The sequence below is a fragment of the Musca domestica genome, unplaced genomic scaffold (assembly GCF_030504385.1).
Source record: "Musca domestica strain aabys unplaced genomic scaffold, Musca_domestica.polishedcontigs.V.1.1 1, whole genome shotgun sequence".
In the NCBI taxonomy this organism is placed as follows: domain Eukaryota; kingdom Metazoa; phylum Arthropoda; class Insecta; order Diptera; family Muscidae; genus Musca; species Musca domestica.
The window spans coordinates 16,691,732-16,712,500 of NW_026712114.1; the positions used below are offsets into that span (position 1 = coordinate 16,691,732).

The 20,769-nt window shown below is 42.3% G+C and overlaps 1 protein-coding gene across 5 annotated transcripts in view; it reads left to right on the forward strand.

Moving 5' to 3' along the window:
• LOC101897982 (titin) overlaps nt 1–19,921 on the forward strand; it is a 39,157-nt gene extending 19,236 nt beyond the window's left edge. Inside the window, exons 5-13 of one of the 5 annotated variants that reach the window (XR_009341756.1) lie at nt 1,309–1,434; nt 1,498–1,617; nt 1,677–2,068; nt 2,130–2,330; nt 2,386–11,695; nt 11,768–11,878; nt 11,944–12,405; nt 12,459–13,207; nt 16,603–19,921. Coding sequence is in view for 1 of the 5 variants with exons in the window: in XM_059119737.1 (XP_058975720.1) it covers nt 1,309–1,434; nt 1,498–1,617; nt 1,677–2,068; nt 2,130–2,330; nt 2,386–11,695; nt 11,768–11,878; nt 11,944–12,405; nt 16,603–16,623 (10,743 nt within the window). In the remaining 4 variants the exon portion in view is untranslated. Of the gene's footprint in view, nt 1–1,308; nt 1,435–1,497; nt 1,618–1,676; nt 2,069–2,129; nt 2,331–2,385; nt 11,696–11,767; nt 11,879–11,943; nt 12,406–12,458; nt 13,208–16,602 lie in introns of those variants that run through there. The other 4 variants (XR_009341758.1, XR_009341757.1, XM_059119737.1 and 1 more) reach the window with 4 other exon arrangements.
• Nucleotides 19,922–20,769: the final 848 nt, after the last annotated feature.

A 20,769-nucleotide genomic window follows, 5' to 3' on the forward strand; every position in this document is an offset into this window, starting at 1 on the left:
GTCATTCCGTTTGTAACATCCCTAAATATTCGTCGTAGACCCCATAATGTATATATATATATATATATTCATAATCGGCATAAAATTCTAAATCGATTTAACGATGTCCGTCCGTCTGTCTGTCTGTTGAAATCACGATACATTATTTGACATAGAGCGTCAAAATTTAGCAGAATAATTTGTATTGTGTCTAGGATGGTTGGTATTGAAAATGAGACATATCGGTCCACGTTTTGGTATAGTCCCTACATAACGGTACCTCCCAATATTCGGTATTTTGATGATTTTTGCCACACTCTTTCACGAATTTGTCTGAAAATTGGTATTTGTAGTTCATAATGGGTCCTAGTTCATATGGCGAAACATTGTATATATAGCGGTTTCTGCCGACATTCGGTATTTTGATGATTTTTGTCACATTTTACCACGACTATGTCCAAAAATTGGTATTTGTGGGTCATAATTGGTGCTGATATTTCCATTGCCCTAAGGTGGAGGGTATTAAATGTTAATGTTTTTTTACCTGTTTAGTGCCAACATTGCTTTCCAAAATGAAAATGAAGTGAAAGACCTCATTTTCTAACCATTCTTGGGTGGCGCATGCTGAGAGCGGTGGTGCTGAGTCCTGTTGGAATGTCCAAGGTCTGCGGTCAAAATGTTTACGTGACCAAGGCTTTAGTACACCCGCACAGAATATTTTCGCGATAATATTTGGCATTTATTCTGATGCCACGATCGATTAATACGAGCGGTGAGCGACCATCGACTGTTAGGGCGGCCCACACCATCACCATGGGCGGCGCTTGAATTCTGGTGGCCAACCGAATGTGCACATTTTCAGCCGACCTCTGTTGGACAACGAATGTTTTCTCAACGGAGAAAAACAAATTCGTCAGTTCACCATTTTCGGTCAAGCGAAGCAGCTTTTTAGCTCGTTTAAGTCTTTTTTCTTTCTGTTGTGGTGTAAGTTCTTGCACTTTCTGGAATTTCCATGGCTTTACCGCGAGCTCATTTTTCAATATTTGCCGAATGGAATATTGCAATATGATCAGCTCACGAGCCATGTTTCGGCCACCGCGACACGGGTTTCGATCAATTCGCTTATTTACTATTCGAAGCATTTTTGCAGATGTTGCTGTTTTCTTCCGGCCACTTCCTTGACGTCGGGCTACGCTTGACGGTAACTAGTAACTAACAACGGTAGTATTGTTCTCTCTCTCCCTATCTTTCTCTCTTTGTTTCTTCGATCTCTCCCACTCTCGTCGTTAGCTTTCTAAATCGATTTCTCTTTTCTTCCATTATTTCCAGCTCTGGCTTTCTTTGGCCGATAAATATTTAAAATCGAAAAATGTTGACTGGTCCAAGGAGGAGGAAAAATGTTTTTGTGAAAAATGGCGTGAAGATGACGAGGAGCTGGGCATACAAATTGTCAAGGTACCGTAATTTCCAAAAAACACCAATATCTCAAAATCAATTAAAATTCCTAAATATTTCTAGGATCTACACCGTACCGGCTCCACTCTGTGTACTGGGCCGGCTGGTGATATCAATCAGGCGAAGTTGAAGCGTATATTGCTTGGCTATGCTCGCTACAATCCAGAAGTGGGTTATTGTCAGGTAAGTTCCTTAAAAATGTTTCCACAGCTTCTTTGCCAATAATATTCTTTGATTTTTAGGGTTTCAACATGTTGGGCGCCTTGATACTCCAAGTAATGGACAAAGATGAAACGGAATCCATGAAGGTTATGATCTATTTGGTTGAGGGTATTTTACCGCCTGGTTATTTCTGCGGGTCCATGGGTGGTCTGCAGGCCGATATGGCGGTGTTTCGTGAGCTAATGCAAACGAAGTTACCCAAATTGGCCAGACATTTGCAAAAGTTGCAGGGTCCCGTGGAGAATGCCTACGAACCGCCATTGACAAATGTTTTTACCATGCAATGGTTCCTAACCATGTTCTGTACATGTCTGCCCATGTCGTGTGTGCTGCGGGTCTGGGATTTGGTCTTAATTGAGGGTAGTGATGTCCTGCTGCGTACTGCATTGGCCTTGTGGAGTCTCTTGGAAGAGTGAGTGCCAGAAACTTTTATTTAAATCAGTTAAAATCAATTAATTTTCTTTTTCGTGTAGCCGAGTCCTGAGCACCCGCAGTGCCGATGACTTTTATGGCAAAATGGGTTCATTTTCAAGTGAGCTCTTAAATGGCCATCTCATTGATTCGAATGGCTTGATTGAAAAGGTGGTCCAATTGGGTCCCATTCAGGACATTCAAAAGCTAAGGGATAAACATTTGTACAGTGTTTCGCCGCTAAAGAACAAACAGGGGTTGAAGTAAGTTGTGGCAGATCATTAGATGAAGATGTATTTCATATGAATTTCCTTTCAGCCTTTATTACGATGACGAGGAACCCGATATGGATGAAGACTCCCGCCTGGCGGTGGCAACGGTTTGGGGTATTCCTTGGGGTCGCCGGGGTTCCCAGGGCCAAACTTCAGCCAAACAGGCCGCAGAGAGCAAGGATCGAATTGCTCTCGACATTTCTCTGCTGAAAAAGCAATACGACCGTTTAAGGGAACGCCAAAAGCAGGCTCACATTATTCTCACCACTGCCTGTTCAACTGCCCGTCAGACCACAACCAATAGTGCAGCTACCATACCCGTCAATCAATTGCTATCTGGTCGACCTGCCATTGTCACAAATCGGGGACGCCGCACTGGTCCCCCACCGGGTGCCATACCACCGGCCAGAAAACCCTCGTTGCCGGCTGTTTTGCAGGACAACAAACCAATTGGGCGCCAGCTGAGACGTGGTGAAACCCTGCAATGGCGGGATAATGTCACAGATCCCAAACGGCGACGTGACAGTTTGACATGGAAAGAAATTCGAGCCGAGCGAGCGGCCATGTTGAGCTCGGGTAGCATTGATGGGCTCAAGTCGCAAAAAATACGCACAAAACGTTTGGGCAAAAGTGACTCCTCATCCTACAGTGAGGAGAGTGAGGATGATGATAAGGCTGCCTCTAGCTCAGACACCAGTCTGTGTGATGATGACAATCCTCCCTCAAAGTCTGCCCGTAAATATGCCTCCAAAGCGGCATTGATAAAACAAAGGAGATTGACAGCAGAATCAGCGGATACCGCCAATCGACAAAGACCCAAATCCTGGGCCCCCTCGAACAGTGAAATACCCTTTGTCCTAATGACCACTGATTCGCCCAGTCACAGTGCCGATGAAGAAATGGCCAAGAAAGCAAGTCTTCCGGAATCGTATTTGGAGCTTTCCAAAAAACTAGATGAGGAGGATGAGGGCGAAGAAGAAGAAGCCGAAAATAGTGCCACAGAAAGTGATCAGCTGCAAATGGGCAAAATTAATGGTGCGCCCTATTCGCCTTTGGCAAATGAAGACTTGGCCGATGTGGCTTCCAAAGTACAACCATTGCTCATTGAATCGGAGAGCATAGCTCCTCCCAGCTCAACGGATATTCGACATATTCCGGCAGTACCCATTACCGATGTGGTGGATATTTTGGCAATATCAAAAGTTTTGGCAAATCCTACGGAATTCAGCAATGAACCCATGAACTCATTAGGCAGTAATGAGGGAGAGGCAGAGGAAACCAGATCTTTTGGCGTTAGCGATGAAGGAGTTACAAATCAGTATTTCGAAAGAGTCAACAGCAGCGAGAGACCCACAAAATTGGAGCTCATGTATTCCCTGAATGAGGAGGATTCCATTCGGGATGCCTACAAGGATGAAAGCAAGGATGTGTCAAGAGATGATGTTGTAAGGAAAGAGGAAGATCCCTTGGAAAAAGAAAACCAAAGTCGACGTATGGATATTTTGGTAGATTATTCGGAAAAATCCTCGGCCGCTTGCATTGCCGAGGCCAAAACGGAAATCTCCAGCACTTTACAAAAGAGTGAGGTCACCCAGGAGCCGGTTAAGCCTCCAGCCTATGTTAGCTCAGCGGCCACAAAGCGTAGAGACCCCAGAAGACTTACTCTCACCCGTTCCACAACCATGGAAATCGAAGAACGTTATCAGGCTCTAGAGAAACGTATGAGCATGGAAGCCACTTCTAAATATGGTTCAGTAACCAAAAAAGAAGACGAGAACCTCGGGGAGGAAGGGAAACATCATACCTATGCCATGAATGGTCGAATTCCTAGTGAAAAACTTGATGTTGAAACAAAGTCAATTAAACGAGAGCAAGGAGAAGGTATACAAAGGGAGCATTTCCATTTGCCCAGCTTTCCTAAGTACCCGATGGAACATGGTGAAGATATTACAAAAAATAGGCCCATCTCTGGATCGTATGCGAACGGAGATGGAACTTATCACAGATATCACATGCCAAGTACCGAACAAAAGAGCATGGATTTAGAAGAGTATGCCACCTATCATTCAAGAGAAACTCTGTCTAAGAGAAGAGAAGATGAAGTGAAAAATAAAAACCATGATCTGGAAGAGTATCGATCTATTCATTCAAGAGATCATCTTTCCCAGAGAGAAGAGGTGAAATATGGTAGGCATGAACCCGAAGAGTATCGCAGTTATCACTCAATGACAAATGCTCCCAAGAGAGAAGAAGATATTAAATGCAAGAGCTCTAATGCAGAAGAGTATAAATCTCATCGCCTAATAGAAAATCCCTCTCGGAGAAAAGAGCAAGGAGAGGAAGTATCCAAATACAAATCTCAACACCATGAAACGTACAAATATCGACCATACTCCAAGGAAGACTACTCTCGCTCACGTTACTCATTTTCCTCTGCAGAACTGCTCAAAGATCCCAAAATCTCACGATCGTATCACAGCAATCGCATCTCTCTCGATGAAGAGAAACTCTCTTCCTTCTTCGAGGATGCGGAAAATCATCGACCTTATCCCATTGAATCGAATCGACTTTCACGACTTGAGAGCCATTACAAAACTCAGTCGAAGTCGTATGATAAAACACCACCATCCAGTAAAAAGCCTGATCTTCTCAGCGATGTACAACGAAAACCTGTTATACCCTCAACTGCCGATTTAGAAGAGCGTTTCGAAAATATGATAAGAGATCGTAGTAAACAAGCCTCGGAGGAAGTTAGTGATTCGGAAAAAGGTCACAGCTCACGTAAATCACCACCATCAGCCAGGGAAAATCCACAACGTGATTCAAAGAGAGAGGGCAACAAACCCTCACAATCAAGCAATAAAAATGGCGATGTAGGGTCCCGTGAAGATATCACTTCCCAGGGCAAACAATCGGATCGGGAAAGTGAATATGGGGAAGAAGAGGATAATCCCGAGGCCGAGGAAGAGGCCGAAGGTGAAGAGGAATATGGGGAGGAGGAAGAAGACATTCCGGATGGCAGAGCCAGTAGGGCATTCAGCAGTGTTCCTAAATCAAGCACCCGACAAAGAAAAAAGGAGCCACCCGATAGCGAAGAAAACGAACTCAGCGAAAGGGGATCAGAGGTGCCGGATAAGTCACAAAGCCAAGATCCACTCTCCGATGAGGAGGATAGATCGGTGACTGTTTCAGGGCATGATTCTCCAGTAGAAGATTCAGAACCTGAGCTAGGAGAGGAAGAAGAGGAGGAGGAAGAAGAACCCCAACCTACTCAATCGAGAAGACAATCAGATCTCAAGATCTCTCGCAGGCCTTCCGAACAGGCCGCAGCCCATACCACCTCTGCTTCCTCCCGAAGACAATCCCAATTATCAGTTTACTCTCGCCGACAGTCGCATAGCACAGATGACCGGGAAATCGATGATCGCCGTTCATCAAGGGCATCGCGAAAATCCCCACCCTCAACGGAGGAGCTGGAAAAACGTTTTGAGGCTTTGGAAAAACAAATGAGCATTACTCGATCCGAGGCAAGTGAAGATGCACTAGAGGAACACCCTCACCGCTATAGAGCTGTGGAATATGATGATCGTCAAAGTCCCGATGGCTATTCCGAACTGGATCAACAACAGCAGCAGCAACAACAGCTTGAAGATGATTCTCAGAGATCTGCTAATGAAAGCGAGACAGCCGAAGATGAAGATGCGGTTCGTGCCAATCGTATCAAGGCCAATGTCATAGAGGCCATAGAGGCTTCAGATGATGATGAAGCTTCGGATACGGGAAGGCAACAACGTATGGCCGCCAATGTCAGGGAAGCAATGCGTAAATCTAAAGCCACAACCAAGGGAGATGAGGAGGAGGAGGAGGCTTCGGAGCAAGAGGAACGTACACGCCGTTCAAATAAACTCAAGTTGGATGTTTTGGAGGCCATGAAGTCTGCTCTGCCCTCTCCCGAAGAAGATTCCCACAGCATGGCAGCCCAAGTGAAAAAGGCCATGAAATCCTCCGCAACACGTCACACCGAGGGCCGAGAGGAGCCCATGGAGAGGCAACCACGTAGCACCAAGGACGATTCCAGTAAAATGGCTTCCAGTGTTATGGATGCCATGAAATCGGCCGGTGCCAAGCAACAACGTTCCGACAAAATCAAAGCAAATATTATTTCGGCAATGAAATCCTCTGGAGATCTGGAATCTCCTCATAAAGAGGAAAATCCCGATGAGGGAGAGGATGAAAAATCCAGCAGCAAAATGGCTAGCAATGTTATGGCAGCCATGAAATCTTCCAGCAGATCGGATAAAATCAAAGCTGGTATTATTGCCTCCATGAAAGCGGCCACAACACCCGATGAGCCGGCTGCCGAAACTCCAACAGAGGAACCAACAAGAAAACTAAGTAGATCGGAGAAAATTCGCGCTGGCATAATTGCCTCAATGAAATCGGCAGCAACAACACCCGATGAGCCAGCCCAAACACCAACCGAGGAAATGGGCAGAAAGCTGAGCAGATCGGAAAAAATAAAGGCGGGAATTATTGCCTCTATGAAATCCGGTGGTCCGGCAGATGAACCGGAAGCAGCAACACCCACAGAGGAAACGAATCAAAAACTTAGCAAATCGGATAGGATTAAGGCGGGAATTATTGCCTCAATGAAAACGGCCACAACACCCGAGGAGCCGGCGCAAACACCCACGGAAGAGATGGGCAGGAAACAAAGCAGATCGGACAAAATCAAAGCAGGCATAATTGCCTCAATGAAGTCGGCTACAACACCCGACGAGCCGGCACAAACTCCCACGGAGGAAATGGGTCGAAAACTAAGCAGATCGGAAAAAATCAAGGCTGGGATTATTGCCTCAATGAAATCTGGCAGCACTCCCGATGAACCGGAAGCAGAAACTCCCACAGAGGAGGCTAGTAAAAAGTCTAGCCGTTCGGATAAAATCAAGGCTGGAATCATTGCTTCCATGAAATCTGGTAGCACTCCCGATGAACCAAAAGCGGAAACTCCTAGCGAGGACTCCGCAAAAAAAATCAGCAGATCGGACAGAATCAAGGCGGGTATTATTGCCTCCATGAAATCTGCCACAACTCCCGAAGAACCGGAGGCAGAAACTCCCACAGAGGAGGCGAATAAAAAGTCTAGCCGCTCCGATAAAATCAAAGCAGGAATCATTGCTTCCATGAAGTCTGGCAGCACTCCGGATGAACCCAAAGAAGAAACCCCCACAGAGGAATCGGCTAAAAAACTTAGCAGATCTGATAAAATTAAAGCTGGCATCATTGCTTCCATGAAATCTGGCACGACACCCGAAGAGCCAACACCCGAAACTTCCAGTAAATCTCAAAGAACCCTGGCGTCTCAACCATCCGAAGACGGTGAGAAAAAGAAACGTTCCAACAAAATCAAGGCTGATGTCATTTCGGCCATGAAACCGTCATCGGATCCTGCGGAGGGAAAGATGGCCACAAATGTCATGGCTGCCATGAAATCCTCAGCCCAACACTCGCAGGAGAAGGTTAAGCGGGCCAATAAAATTAAAGCTGATGTCATTGAGGCAATGAAACCCCCGGAAGAGACGCAAAAGCAACGCTCCCACAAAATGGCCACCAATGTCATGGAGACCATGAAATCGTCGGTCAAACGCAAGGAGGAGTCGGGTGATAAACCAACCAAACATCGTCAATCCCCAGGCGACGAGGAATCCACGGCCAAACAAAAGAGGTCCCAGAAAATCAAGGCAGATGTTATTGATGCCATGAAATCCTCCACCCAAACACCTGAGGAACGTTCCACCAAAATGGCCACTAATGTCATGGAAACCATGAAATCTCGCCGCACCGCTGCCGAAACAAGTTCGAAGCAAAAAACAAAGACTGCCGAGGTGGCGGAGAAAAAAGCGGCAACAAAAATCTCACCAACATCTTCTGCAGCCAGCAGTCGTCGCTCCTCGGAACCTCCTTCCACGGAGGATTTGGAAAAACGTTATGAAGTTCTGAAACGACGCATGAGCTCACGCAAGGATTCCCTGCATGAGTCACAGTCGCAGGTGAAACCCAAAACCTCGCCACCCTCAACCGACTCTCTGGAGAGGCGCTTTGAAAAGTTGCAAAGCAACAAAACAATCTCTGCCGACAGCAAAGAGAAGAAATCGAAAGTCAGCGAAAGCCCCAAGGCCATACCCAGCCCTCCAACTCCACCCAAAGACTGGTCCGAGACGGAGCAATCAAGTCCCAGTCAAGAACCCAGTACTCGTTCAGCTCTCATCGAAGAACTCCAGGCGAAAATGGGTCCCACACCCAATGGCGAGAATATCAAGCCCAGCTCCATTAATCCCAATCGGAAAACGCCAGCCTTGCTGCGCAAATCCAAAACCGATGAAACTTCGGAAACACATGCGAACGCCCACGCCAATAGTCCATCGGGAAAACGCTACGAACCGTTGCTCTACACCAACCGAAAGATGGTTCGTCGTTTTTCCGATCTACCCTCAAGAGCCGATCTTGAGAATCGTTTACAATTCTTGGAAGAGCAATTGAATAGAACTCTATTGAAGCAACGTCGAGCAAGTGATTCCGAAGTGGCATCGACCAGCCACCGCCATCAACGTCTGCAACCCATTAAGCCGCTGTCGGCTACCAACCGGCATGTGGGCAAGTTGGAGTCACGTGTCTTGGAATTGGAACGACAATTGGGCGCCAGTGCAAAATTCAAATCCACCCTTTCGACAGAGTCACAAGACCAACGTTCGGGACCACTCGAGAACTCCGCTGAACTGAGTTCTTCACAAATGGACTTGGAGATAAGGGCTGATTCGGTCAATGTTACGGGCAAGGAGTTGGTGCGTTACAACAACTATGGCGAGCTGCAGGAGCAGGACTTTCAAAGTCCCATCAATATAAGCATAAATATTCATATGACTCTAAGCAAAGAGGAGTTGGGGAAGGCGGCCACTCAATCGCTTACCCGGGCCGAGGAGTTGAGTCGGCGGCTATTGATTTTGGAGGAGCAGTTAAAGAATTCTCAGAGAATTATTGCCTCTGCCGTGACGCCTATTGATGCCCAAGTCCAGTTGTCTAGGGAGTTGGGTGCACCAAGTGCTCAAAACGAAGCTGAGATTGTGGTGGAACAATTGCCTCCGGAATCGGGCCAACATAACGATGAGGGTGAGGATGAAATTGTAATCAACGAAGAAAGCAAAGCAAGTGAGGAAGTAATAAAGGAAGTACCAAAAGAAACGGAAGAGGTAAGAGAAACACCCAAGGAGGTTGAGGCTGAGGAAGTTATGCCACCACCAAAAGAGGTAGAAAAATTGGAAAGCAAAAAGGAAGATTTGCAATGCCCAGATTTGGCTAAGGAAGCCAAGCAGGAAGACCTGCCTACGGAAAAGCCAAGAGAAAAGGAAATGCCTACTGAACCCCTGGATAAACCAATTGCAGATAAATCGGAAAGGCCTAGCAAGGAGGATGACTTCGATAGACGTCTACAAATTTTGGAGGAACACATCAAACATTCCAAGCCCATAAAAGCCCCTGAAACACATGAGCCTAAAATGGAAAAGGATAAAGACAAAATCGAAGCAAAAACTGAAAAGGTAGAAAGGGAAGAAGAAAAGAAAGAGGAAAAGAGTACGGAAAAGGCGGAAGAAAGCAAGGTAGAAAAAGAAAATGTAAAGGCAAAGGAAAAGGAAAAAGAAACCAAGGAACTATCCGAAGAAAACCGAAAAGACTCCTCAAATAAAACAGACAAACCCGAAATTAAGGATTCTTCGACCTCCGCTAAACCCAAAGATGAAATCCCAAAGACGGAAGAAACTCCTAAACACACAGAAGAAAACAAAGCACAAATTCCCGAGAAGGCCATTGGAAACTTGCACGGCACCCAAATGGTGCCCGTCGAGGTGAATAAGAAAACCCTAGTCCTCCTACTAGACAATGAACCCAAAGCTGTTAAAGTACGACGCCTAACTCGTGCCAATACCGAAGAGTTGGAAGATCTATTCCAGGCTCTCGAAAAACAGCTACTCGAACGTGGCCAAATCAAACCCGAAGATGTGGGAGCAAAAGATCAAAAATCTGCCCAAGAAATGGCCGATTTAACCAAGGAAATAATGCAGTTCTCCAAAACGGCCAAAGAAGAGGCAGCCACAGCCGAAACATCGCCCAAAAAGAAAGCAATCTCGAAGCCTCCCGAAGAAGACTTCGATTGGGGCAAGGATCCCGTGAAACATCATTTGCGCAAGAAAACTGTCTATCTACCCTCGACAAGGGAATTGGAGTCGCGTTTTCGTTCCTTGGAGCGGCAGATCAAAATGCTCGAAGATGTCGAGAAAATCGATGTGGAGCAACGTCTTACGGAGATTGAAAGGAAAATCAAGTTGCAGTATTCGTTGTCACATGAAAAGGATTTGAATCGTTTCCTTGATCTGTGTGAGGGTAAGGGTCTGGATGACATACCTCCGGTGGGTAGTGGAGAAACACCCGGATCCGAGCGTTGTTCCTCCTCACAGAGTCAACACCAACAGCAGCAGCAACATTCTTGTACAACTCACACCAAGAAACATCAATCCCCCGTTCGTTTTGCCGAACCCGAATGCTGTGATCATCATTGCCATTGCACTGCCACTGCGGTGGCCAAGAAAAAAGAACATCAATCCCCAGTCAGGAGTGGTGGAAGCCCCCAGCATAGCGCCAGCAAACCAACAACCGAAGATTTGGAATATCGTTTTCGTGCCCTGGATTTGAATCGAAAATCCAGGCCTCGAACCAAGGCCGAACCCAAACGGGAACCCATACACCCCCTGGAAATGCTACTCGATCCCAGCCCCGAGGATATACCAACCACCGGAGAACTGGAGCATCGCATGAAAATGTTGGAGGAGGGACGCACACCCTCCCCCGCTGCCCTAAAATCCCATTCCAAATCACCCGTAGCCAGCCAGCGGGAAGCCAGTGGCCAGCAGCAGCAGGTAAATGAACAACCCAGCAGCCCAAGCGGTCTACCAACTGCCCAACAGTTGGAAGCCCGTTTAGAGGCTCTCGAAAGGGAACAACGATTCGATTTCAAAATGCAGAAAAACTACAAAGAATTCAATCAGAAATTGAAAGACATTATATCGCCCTCGCTGTCGTTTGAAGAATTTCGCGCTACTCGTTCATCATCGGCAGAATCGGCCAAACGCAATCTGAGCAGCCATCGTTCGCCATCGCCCAAAGTTGCAGTAGCTCAGTGTACCGGAGATGCTGCAACTTGCCCCAACAAAACCATACGATTTCATGATGATGATGAGCAGCCGTCGGCGTCACAGCATCATCAATCGCAGGCGAGGACACGAGGTCACGACAGTGAATCCATGGTTAGCACAAACAGTAGTGATGTGATTCAAATATTAGAAGAAAATTCTAATATTATACAACGTATTTTAAAGAAAACCATTACAGATACGCTTGGCGCAACGACAACACTACCATCGGTGCCACCGCATTTAGCCAGTTCGGTGCAGGAAGGCCTAGGTGTCATGGGAATTCGTTTGATGAGGGTGAGTAAAAAATGGGAATCCTTTGAAAAAATCCTTATTTTTTCTCCTTCGATTTTTTTTTGTAGGAAACATCACCTCTACGCCGCAAGGGAACCCACACCGGTGTACCTTTGCGCACCGGCGAAAACATCAATGACCAGCTGACATCGATCAGGTCAACCATTAAATCCATCGACAGCCTGTGTGAAGAGAAGCCGTATCGCACCGAACGATGCCTACAGTATATCGATTCCTTGTGTTCAGATTCCAACTATTTCGCCAGTAAAAAATCATCCTACGACGATTTGAGATCACGCCACAGCAGCCGTTCCCGTTCTCGAGATCCCTATGGCGGACCCTCAATACGAATTTCCGATCAAAGTTCAGCCTATATGCGCACCATGGGATCCGCTGACTCCATACGTTCTTCCAGTCCCCTCAGGGCCACCAGTCCGTCACTGCAATACCATTCGAATCGTGATCTGAGACGGGAAATATCACCGCGTCGCCGACGCACCGACGAGGATCGTGAAGAGAACGAGAGTAGGGTAAGACGTGATAATCTATTGCCAAATTCATTATATTATCCATATAATCATAGCTCACTAAGTCCAAGTAGCCATAGTTTAACTAAGTTTCATAAAGTAGATAGCCAACTAATTGCAACTAATGACGATGTCGATTGTATCGATGTCGAGATCCAACAAATTTACGGACAAGCGACAACGACGACCGCCACAAGCACAGCAGCAATGTCAATTCAGGACACAAATAACACAAATACCTCCTCTTCCACAAACGCCAACAACCACACACAACTGAACACCACAACACCGGGGGCCACCTTCGGTTTGGATCGGCCCATATCAGCGTACCGCCAGTTAGGTATTTCGCGGTCCAATACACCCGTCTACACCCCGGCCAAACTAGAGATACGCCACACCACAGTGACATCGACATTTTACGATCGCGTTCTAACCGAAAAACAATTAGAAAAGAAACATTCCCAGAACAGCATTACGGCCACGAGTAACGGCACGACCACAACCGCTAATGGCAGCACAACTGCAACAACTATAGCCCCAACAACAACAAGTGCCCAAAGATCACCAATGCTTGAACAACCACCTGTGCTTGTAAAACCCTTGGATATTTTAAGTCCAGCTAAGTTTTCCGTTTCTGAAACAACGACATCCGTTACGGTAACAGGGACAGTAGCAGCAGCAGCAACATCCGAAGCTGCTCCTGCTCTGCCACCATATGCTGCTTTTGTTGGTATTGACTCCACTTCTCTGACTGATTCTCTTCCCACTATCAGCTCTCTGCCACCTGCTGCTGTCATTACAACAGGTAATTATGGTAGTTTCCCTTCAATAGCAACAACAACAACACCAGTGCCTGCGGCAACAACCATTTCTCTTCCGCCACTGCCTGTGTTGCCCGCTGCTTCTGTCTCCGACAGCACCCCCTCTGCTATGTCCTTCATAACATCATATCAACCGAATGTGTAAATAAATGTCGTTGGGTCGCCTCCTATCAATCTCCCTCCGAGCATCATCTTTACATATGCTTTCAGTGGTGGATTAAAAGGAATGTTGCCTTGCTTGCTTTTGGGAAGTCATTTTCACTCGGGGAAAAACAGACATTACTCATCTCGAGGGTATCTCGATGGGTAGCGAATTCAATTTAAGCAATATGTATAGGAGAGGAATTTAGAGACATTCCAAAGAAGACATTCCAAAGGTACTCTGACTATAGAAGGCTAGTAAATTCTATCCTACATGTAAAAGATCTTTCTGAATATAATTTGACAGAGGACCTCTTGCAACCTTCAAAAATCCTCTATCTAGAGAGAAATGTTTAAAGATAACTTGCAAAACGTCCTCATATAAAAGGACCTTTAACGAGTCCCCTGTCCATGGACGACCTGTCTCTAGAGAATCTGTTAAAGGTAGAGGACCAGTTAAAAGTCTTCTTTATATAAGGGACCTGTAGATAGCCTGTTAAGAGCCCTCTCTCTTTAGAGATCATGTAAAAGGTCCGCTGCTTTTTTGTGGACCTGTTAAAGATCTATAGAGTAGTTACCAAAAGTCCTTTGTCTACAGAGAAATCGCCTAAGGTCCTGCTAAAGGTCCACTGCTTGTGTAAAAAGTAGGCCCCCTGTCTGTAAAGAGCCTTTTAAAGTTCCTCTGTCCGCAGACGACCTGTTAAAGGTCCTCTGTCAATGGCGGACCTGTTAAAAAGTCATTTGTCTGTAGAGGATCCATAAAAGGGCCTCTGTCTGAAGAAGACTTGTTAAAGTTACTCCATCCACACAGAGCCTGCTAAAGGTCATCTGTTTGCAGAGAACCTGTTAAAGGCCATCTGACTGTAGAGGACCTGTTAAAGGTCATTTGTCTATGGAGGACTTTTAAAAGGCCCTTTGTCAATTGAGGGCAGATTAAAAGCCCTCTGGCTGTAGAGGACCGGTTAAAGGTCCTCTGTCTGTAAAGGACCTGTTAAAGGTATTCTGTCTATAGAGCACCTGCTGAAGGTCCTATGTCTGGAGTTGAGGACCTGTTAAAAACCCTCTGTCTGTAGAGAATCTATTCAAGGTTCACTGTTCGTGGAGGACCTGTTTAAGGATCCGCTATCTATAGAGGACCTGTTAAAGATCCTCTGTGCGTAGAGGTCCATTTAAAGGTTCTCTCTCTCTGTCGAGAAGCTGTTAAAGGTCCGACTTCTTTAGAGGGTTCTTTCAATGTCCTATGTCTGTAGAGAACCAATTAAAGATCCTCTGTCTGTAGAGTAGCTTTTAAAAGTACTCTGTCTTTCAGAGGACTTGTCCTCCATCCAATGAGGATCTGTTAATGGTCCTGTATTTGCAGAGAATCCGTTAAAGGTCCTCATTATGTAGAGGGTCTGTCTGTAGATGATCCGTTCAAGATCTTCAATCTATAGCAAATTGTTCAACCTTCTTTGTCCATAGAGGCTCTATTATGGAGCCTCTGTAAATAAAGGATCTACTAAGGGCCTTAAGGGTTCTCTGTCTATGGAGAGTGTATTAACCGTTATCCGTCCCTGGGGAACCTGTCGAAGGTCCTCAGTCTATAGAGGACTTTTTAAAATTATTTTGTCTATAAAGGACATTTTAAATGCTACCTATGTTTGGAGGACTTGTTGAAGGTTCTTCGTCGGTAGAGAACCTGTTAAAGGTCTTCCATCTATAGAAAACTTGCTAAAGGTCCACTATCCTGTTGAAGGACCTTTGCTCTCAGAGTCCCCCCTATTTTTAGAAAATCTTCCATCTACAAAAATCTTTTTAAAGAGTCCTCTATCTATAGAGAACCAGTTAAAGGTCCTCTGCCTACAGAATAACGGTTCAAGATCCTTATTTTTTCAAAGAAACTTTTAAAGGTCCTCTGTCGATGGAGGTTCTCTTAAAAACTTTTCTGTCAATGAAGAACCTGGAAAGATAATCTTTAAAAGATCCTTTGTCAGAGATGACCTGTTAAAGGTCTTTAGAAGATCGTCCTTATATAGAGGACCTATTAAATATCCTCCTTCTAAAGAGGACCTTTTAAAGGATGTCGTTATGTAAAGGGCTTATTAAATGTAATCCATCTGTAGAGAACATATGAAAGGTTTTCTGTCCATGGGGGATCCATTGATAGTCCATGGAGGACACATAGAGACTTAAGGTTGTCTTAAGTGACCTTTTAAAGATTATCTTCAGCGGTCTTCTAAGAAACCTGTGAAAGATATTCTATATATATTTTTTTTCTTATATAGAAGATTCCTTAGAGATCCCTAATTCACCGAAGACCTGCCACAGAGTAAAAGATTTTGGATATCTTCTATCTGTAGAAGGGCATCCATAGGGGTTTTATCTTTAGAAGTCCTCGGGATGTATTATATGTTTGAACGATTGTTAGAGGTTTTCTACCAATGGAACATCTTTCTGAAATCGCCTTTCTATTTGAAGAGCCTTCTTTGTCAAAAACAATATCTCTAGAATGTATTTTCTCTTTCGAAAACTGTCAACTATCTTCTTTCCATAGAAGAACTGTGTTAGGTCTTCTCTTAGAGCTCTCGGAGAAAGTCTGCTACAAATGAAAGATATATCAGAGATTTTCTTTTTATCCATTGGTCTTTGCATTTGTAGAAGACCTGTTAAAGGCCTCTCCTCAGAATATATTGCTTGAAAGAATAATGTTATCCCTGCAAATACAAACTGACACATACAACATTACAAATAATATATATTTAACCTCAAACCGATATTATTTTATGAAAATATTTAACCTCTACTGCACCACCTATCCTTGAGAAAAAAAATTCAACTTCACTTCACCGACTACGTCTATGGCATCGTTCGTTCGTTAACTCTTAACTAGGCCTCTAAATACTAGGATATCGTACCAAAAACATAAAAAGCTCTAGGAACATTTTTCAACTTGCACTGCTAACGATGGGGGTGGCAATGGCATCCGCCATTGGGAACCTCAACTGCACCTCATATCTCACAATAAAACCAAAAAAAAAGAAGAACCTTTTGAAGCTTTCGTTCGTTTGTTGATCGTTACACTCAATATTTGATAATTGCAAAAACAAAACAGAAAAGAAAGAACTTAATCCTCTCTTTTACATTTTGTTGTGATCTCTTTTTTTCTTTCTCTCTCTTGAAAAAAAAAAACTCTATTTAAACTCCTCCTTTACAAAACACAAATTAAAAAAAAAAAAAACAAACAATCAACCTCAACTAGACATTGGCTCGCTCCCAGTAAAAGAAAAGTAGAAACCAAGTAGCTAAACATAGAAAGCAACCACAAAATATAAACGCAAAGACGAAACGCAAATGATGGATGAAAATTTACAAAACCAAAATATAAAACAAAATGTGCTTTAATTCGACAAAAATTCGATAATGAAATGGAAACCAAAGAAATTTGATTTTAAAATCAAAGCAAAACTTAAAACCAAAAAAAAAAAATTGTAAATTGTAATTTTTATCCCAAAACAGAAAAAAAAAGAAATTAAAACTATGTTCAATTAAAAAAAAATAAAAAAAACAAAGTTTTAGAATCTGCAAAATTTCACTATGTGCAGGATGTTTCAAAATGAGTGATGAAAACAGAGAAACTGGAGGAAGAACCTGTCTCTTCTCACCCTAAAAGATCTGTAGAATGTCTTTTATCCATTGAAGACTTTTGGATAAAAGACTTGTATCCGTAGAAGGCCTTCTTTTAATTGAAGGCCTATAGAAGTTTTTTTTATTCATAGAAGTCATAAAGAAGGTCTTCTATCCCTCTGAAGACCCTTTTATAGGTCTTCTATGGATAGAAGACCCGTTTATAGATCTTCCATGAAAAGAAGACCACTTGTAGAATACATATTAAAAGACTTCTATCCATACAAGAGCTATAGGAGGTACTTCTATAAGAAGAGGATAAAAGCGCTCCTACCGTTCTGACATTTATAGAAAATCTTCTATAGATAGAGGACATTCCATAGGTCTTCTATGGATAGATGACCTTCTATAGGTCTTCTATGAAAAATATAGAAAATCTACTATCCATACAAAAACCCATATACGGATAGAAGACCTTCTATAAATCTTCTATGGATTGGAGACCTTCTATAGGTATTCTAGGGATAGAAACTCTTTCTATAGTTCTTCAATGAATAGAACACCTTTAAAAGATATTTTATTAGTAGATGACCTTTTATAGGGTTTCTGTTGATCTTCTATAAGTCTTCTATGGATTGAAGATAAAAGACCTTCTATAGGGGTTCTATGGGTGAAAGACCTTTTATAGACCTTCTATGGAGGATATAAAAGATCTTATATCCATAGAAGACCTACAGGAGATCTTCTATTCATAGAAAGTCTTCTACACATAGAAGACCACTAGAAAGTCTTCTTTTCATGCAATACCTATAGAAGGTCTTCACTCCATAGAGTGAAAGGCTTTTGTCCATAGAAAACATTGCATGAACAGCAGAACGGTAGGGGGTCCTCTATCCATAGAAGACCTATATAAAATCAGCTTTCAACTAAAAGCATCTAAAAGGACTCTTATCTACAGATAGATAGAAGATAGAAGACCTAGGGGTTCTATGGGTGAAAGGCATTCTATAGACCTTCTTTGGAAGATATAAAAGATCTTCTATCCATAGAAGACCAACAGAAGGTCTATTCATAGAAGGTCTCCTACACATACAATACCTATAAAAGGTCTTCACTCCATAGAGTGAAAGGCTTTTGTCCATAGAAAACCTTGCATGAACAGCAAAACGGTAGGGTGTCTTCTATCCATAGAAGACCTATATAAGATCAGCTTTCAACTAAAAGCATCTTAAAGATCTCTTATCTACAGAATTTCTATAGGAGGACCTACTATCCATAGAAGATCTACTATCCATAGAAGACCTATCTTTTGGTAAAAGACCAACTATAAGTCTTCTATGGATAGAAGACCCTCCATAGATATTCTAAGGATAGAAGACCTTTAAGTGGTAGAGGACATTGTATGGGGTTTCTATTGATAGATGACCTTCTATAGGTCTTCTATGGATAGAGGACCTCCTATAGGTTGGTATTTTTTTTTTTTCTATGGAAGATACAGAAGATCTACTATCCATAGAAGATTTATTTATGTATAGAATACCTTCTATAAGTCCTCTATGGATAGAAGACTTTTAAGGGTCTTTTAATGGTAGATGATCTTATATAGGTTTTCTATTGATAGAGGACCTTCAATAGGTCTTCTATGGATAGAGGAACATCTATAGGTCTTCTATGGATAGATGACCTATAGGTGTTCTATGGAAGATAGGGAAAGATTTTCTATCCACAGAAAACCAACAGAAGGTCTTCTATACATGGAAGATCTATAAAAGGTCGCCACCAAATAAATACCTATAGGAAGGCTTCTATCCATAGAAGACCTTCCATGAACCGCAGATCGATAGGAGTTCTTCTATCCTTAGTAGACCTATATAAAATCTGCTTTCAATTAAAAACATCTTAAAGATATCTTATCTACAGAGGACCTTGTATGGGATTTCTATTGATAGAGGACCTTCTATAGGTCGGTCTTTTATGGGTGAAAAGACTTCTATAGACCTTCTATGGAAGATCTACTATGCATAAAAGATTTATTTATATATAGAATACCTTATATAAGTCCTCTATTGATAGAAGACTTCTAAGGGTCTTTTATTGGTAGATTATCTTATATAGGGTTTCTATTGATAGAGGACCTTCTATAGGTCTTCTATGGATAGATGACTTTCTATAGGTCTTCTGTGGATAGAAGAACATCTATAGGTCTTCTATGGATAGAGGAACTTCTAAAGGTCTTCAATGGATAGATGACCTTATATAGGTCTTCTATGGAAGATAGAGAAATTTTCTATCCATAGGAGACCAACAGAAGGTCTTCTATAAATGGAAAACCTATAGAAGATATTTACTCCATAGAAAACCTATTGGAAGGCTTCCATAGAAGACATTCCATGAACAGTAGGAGGTCTATTTTCTTAGAAGACCTATATAAGATCTGCTTTCAACTAAAAACATCTTAAAGGTCTCTTAACTACAGAATCTCTATGGGAGGTCCTTTCCACAAAAAAAAAAAACTTTTCATTTCAAACTTGAAATTTTCTTCAAACTCCGAATTCATTTTGAAACACCCTGTATATACCCCTCATATATATACTAATATATACTCTACATTCTAGACAATTTTTTAGTTAAATTCTAACTCCCCAATACCCTTCAACTTTACAGTATTTAATTTTATTTATTATTAAAGACATGCAAGATATATGACTTAAATTATTGTATTTATTAATAATTTTTATTAAGATTAATTATTGCAGTTGTTACAAAAAAAAAAAAAAATACAGAAAATTCTAATAGAAAAAAATGAAACTGAAAAGAAATTTAATTTAAATGTTATACTCTCTTAATGATATATATTATATATACAAACAAACAAATGAAAAAATGCAATTGCAAAAATATATAGCTAAAAAATTATATTATTATAATTAAAACAAAATAACATGAAAAAAAAATTATAACAAAATATTATATATATACTGTATACTATATTTCGAATGCCTAATGTTCAATGTATTTACAATACCCCCACCCACACACTTGACTCCCAGAAATTCCACTCAAATAATACATCTGCATATGTATGAGACAATACATATACAGATTGTATAAAATGTAACCATGCGATATTAATTTCCCACTCCCCTAAAATATTTAATTTCCCCTCCCCACTCCCCCCATAACCACAACAACAACAACGTCAAATATGTTATATAAATGTTACTTTACATTGATTGTTATTATATAATACCAATAATGCAAAAAGAAATATTGAAAAAATAAATTAAAAACAAATTAATAATAATAATGCGCATACTTATGGTCGTGTGTGTGTACACCCACAGACATTCGTACACACACGCAAGAGCAAAAGCATATATAGTTATATATATTTCTGAAATCTAAATAAATTCCAAATGAAAAAAAAATGAAATTATGTGATAACAATTGAGTTTTTATTTATGGTGTTGGTAATGGGGTAATAAGATGATGGCCAAAGACTTGTTTTGGAAAATGGTAAGTACAATTAGATATTAAGGACCCGTAGAAGTGTTTTTACTGTTTTGAAAACCTTTAGAGAACACCTAAAAAGAAAGTACCATTACGTGGGCTAACTACAAAACAAAACTTGACCCATGTTTTTTATACCCTCAGGCATATGGCTAGAGAGGGTACAGGGTTGTCCATATTCGACGGACCCATCTGGCAACACCATAACTTTTAACAAAGATGTCACATCGCTTAATGACATACCGCGTTTGAAGCGTCAGTCCAAGCAGAATTTTACCATGAACCAATACAC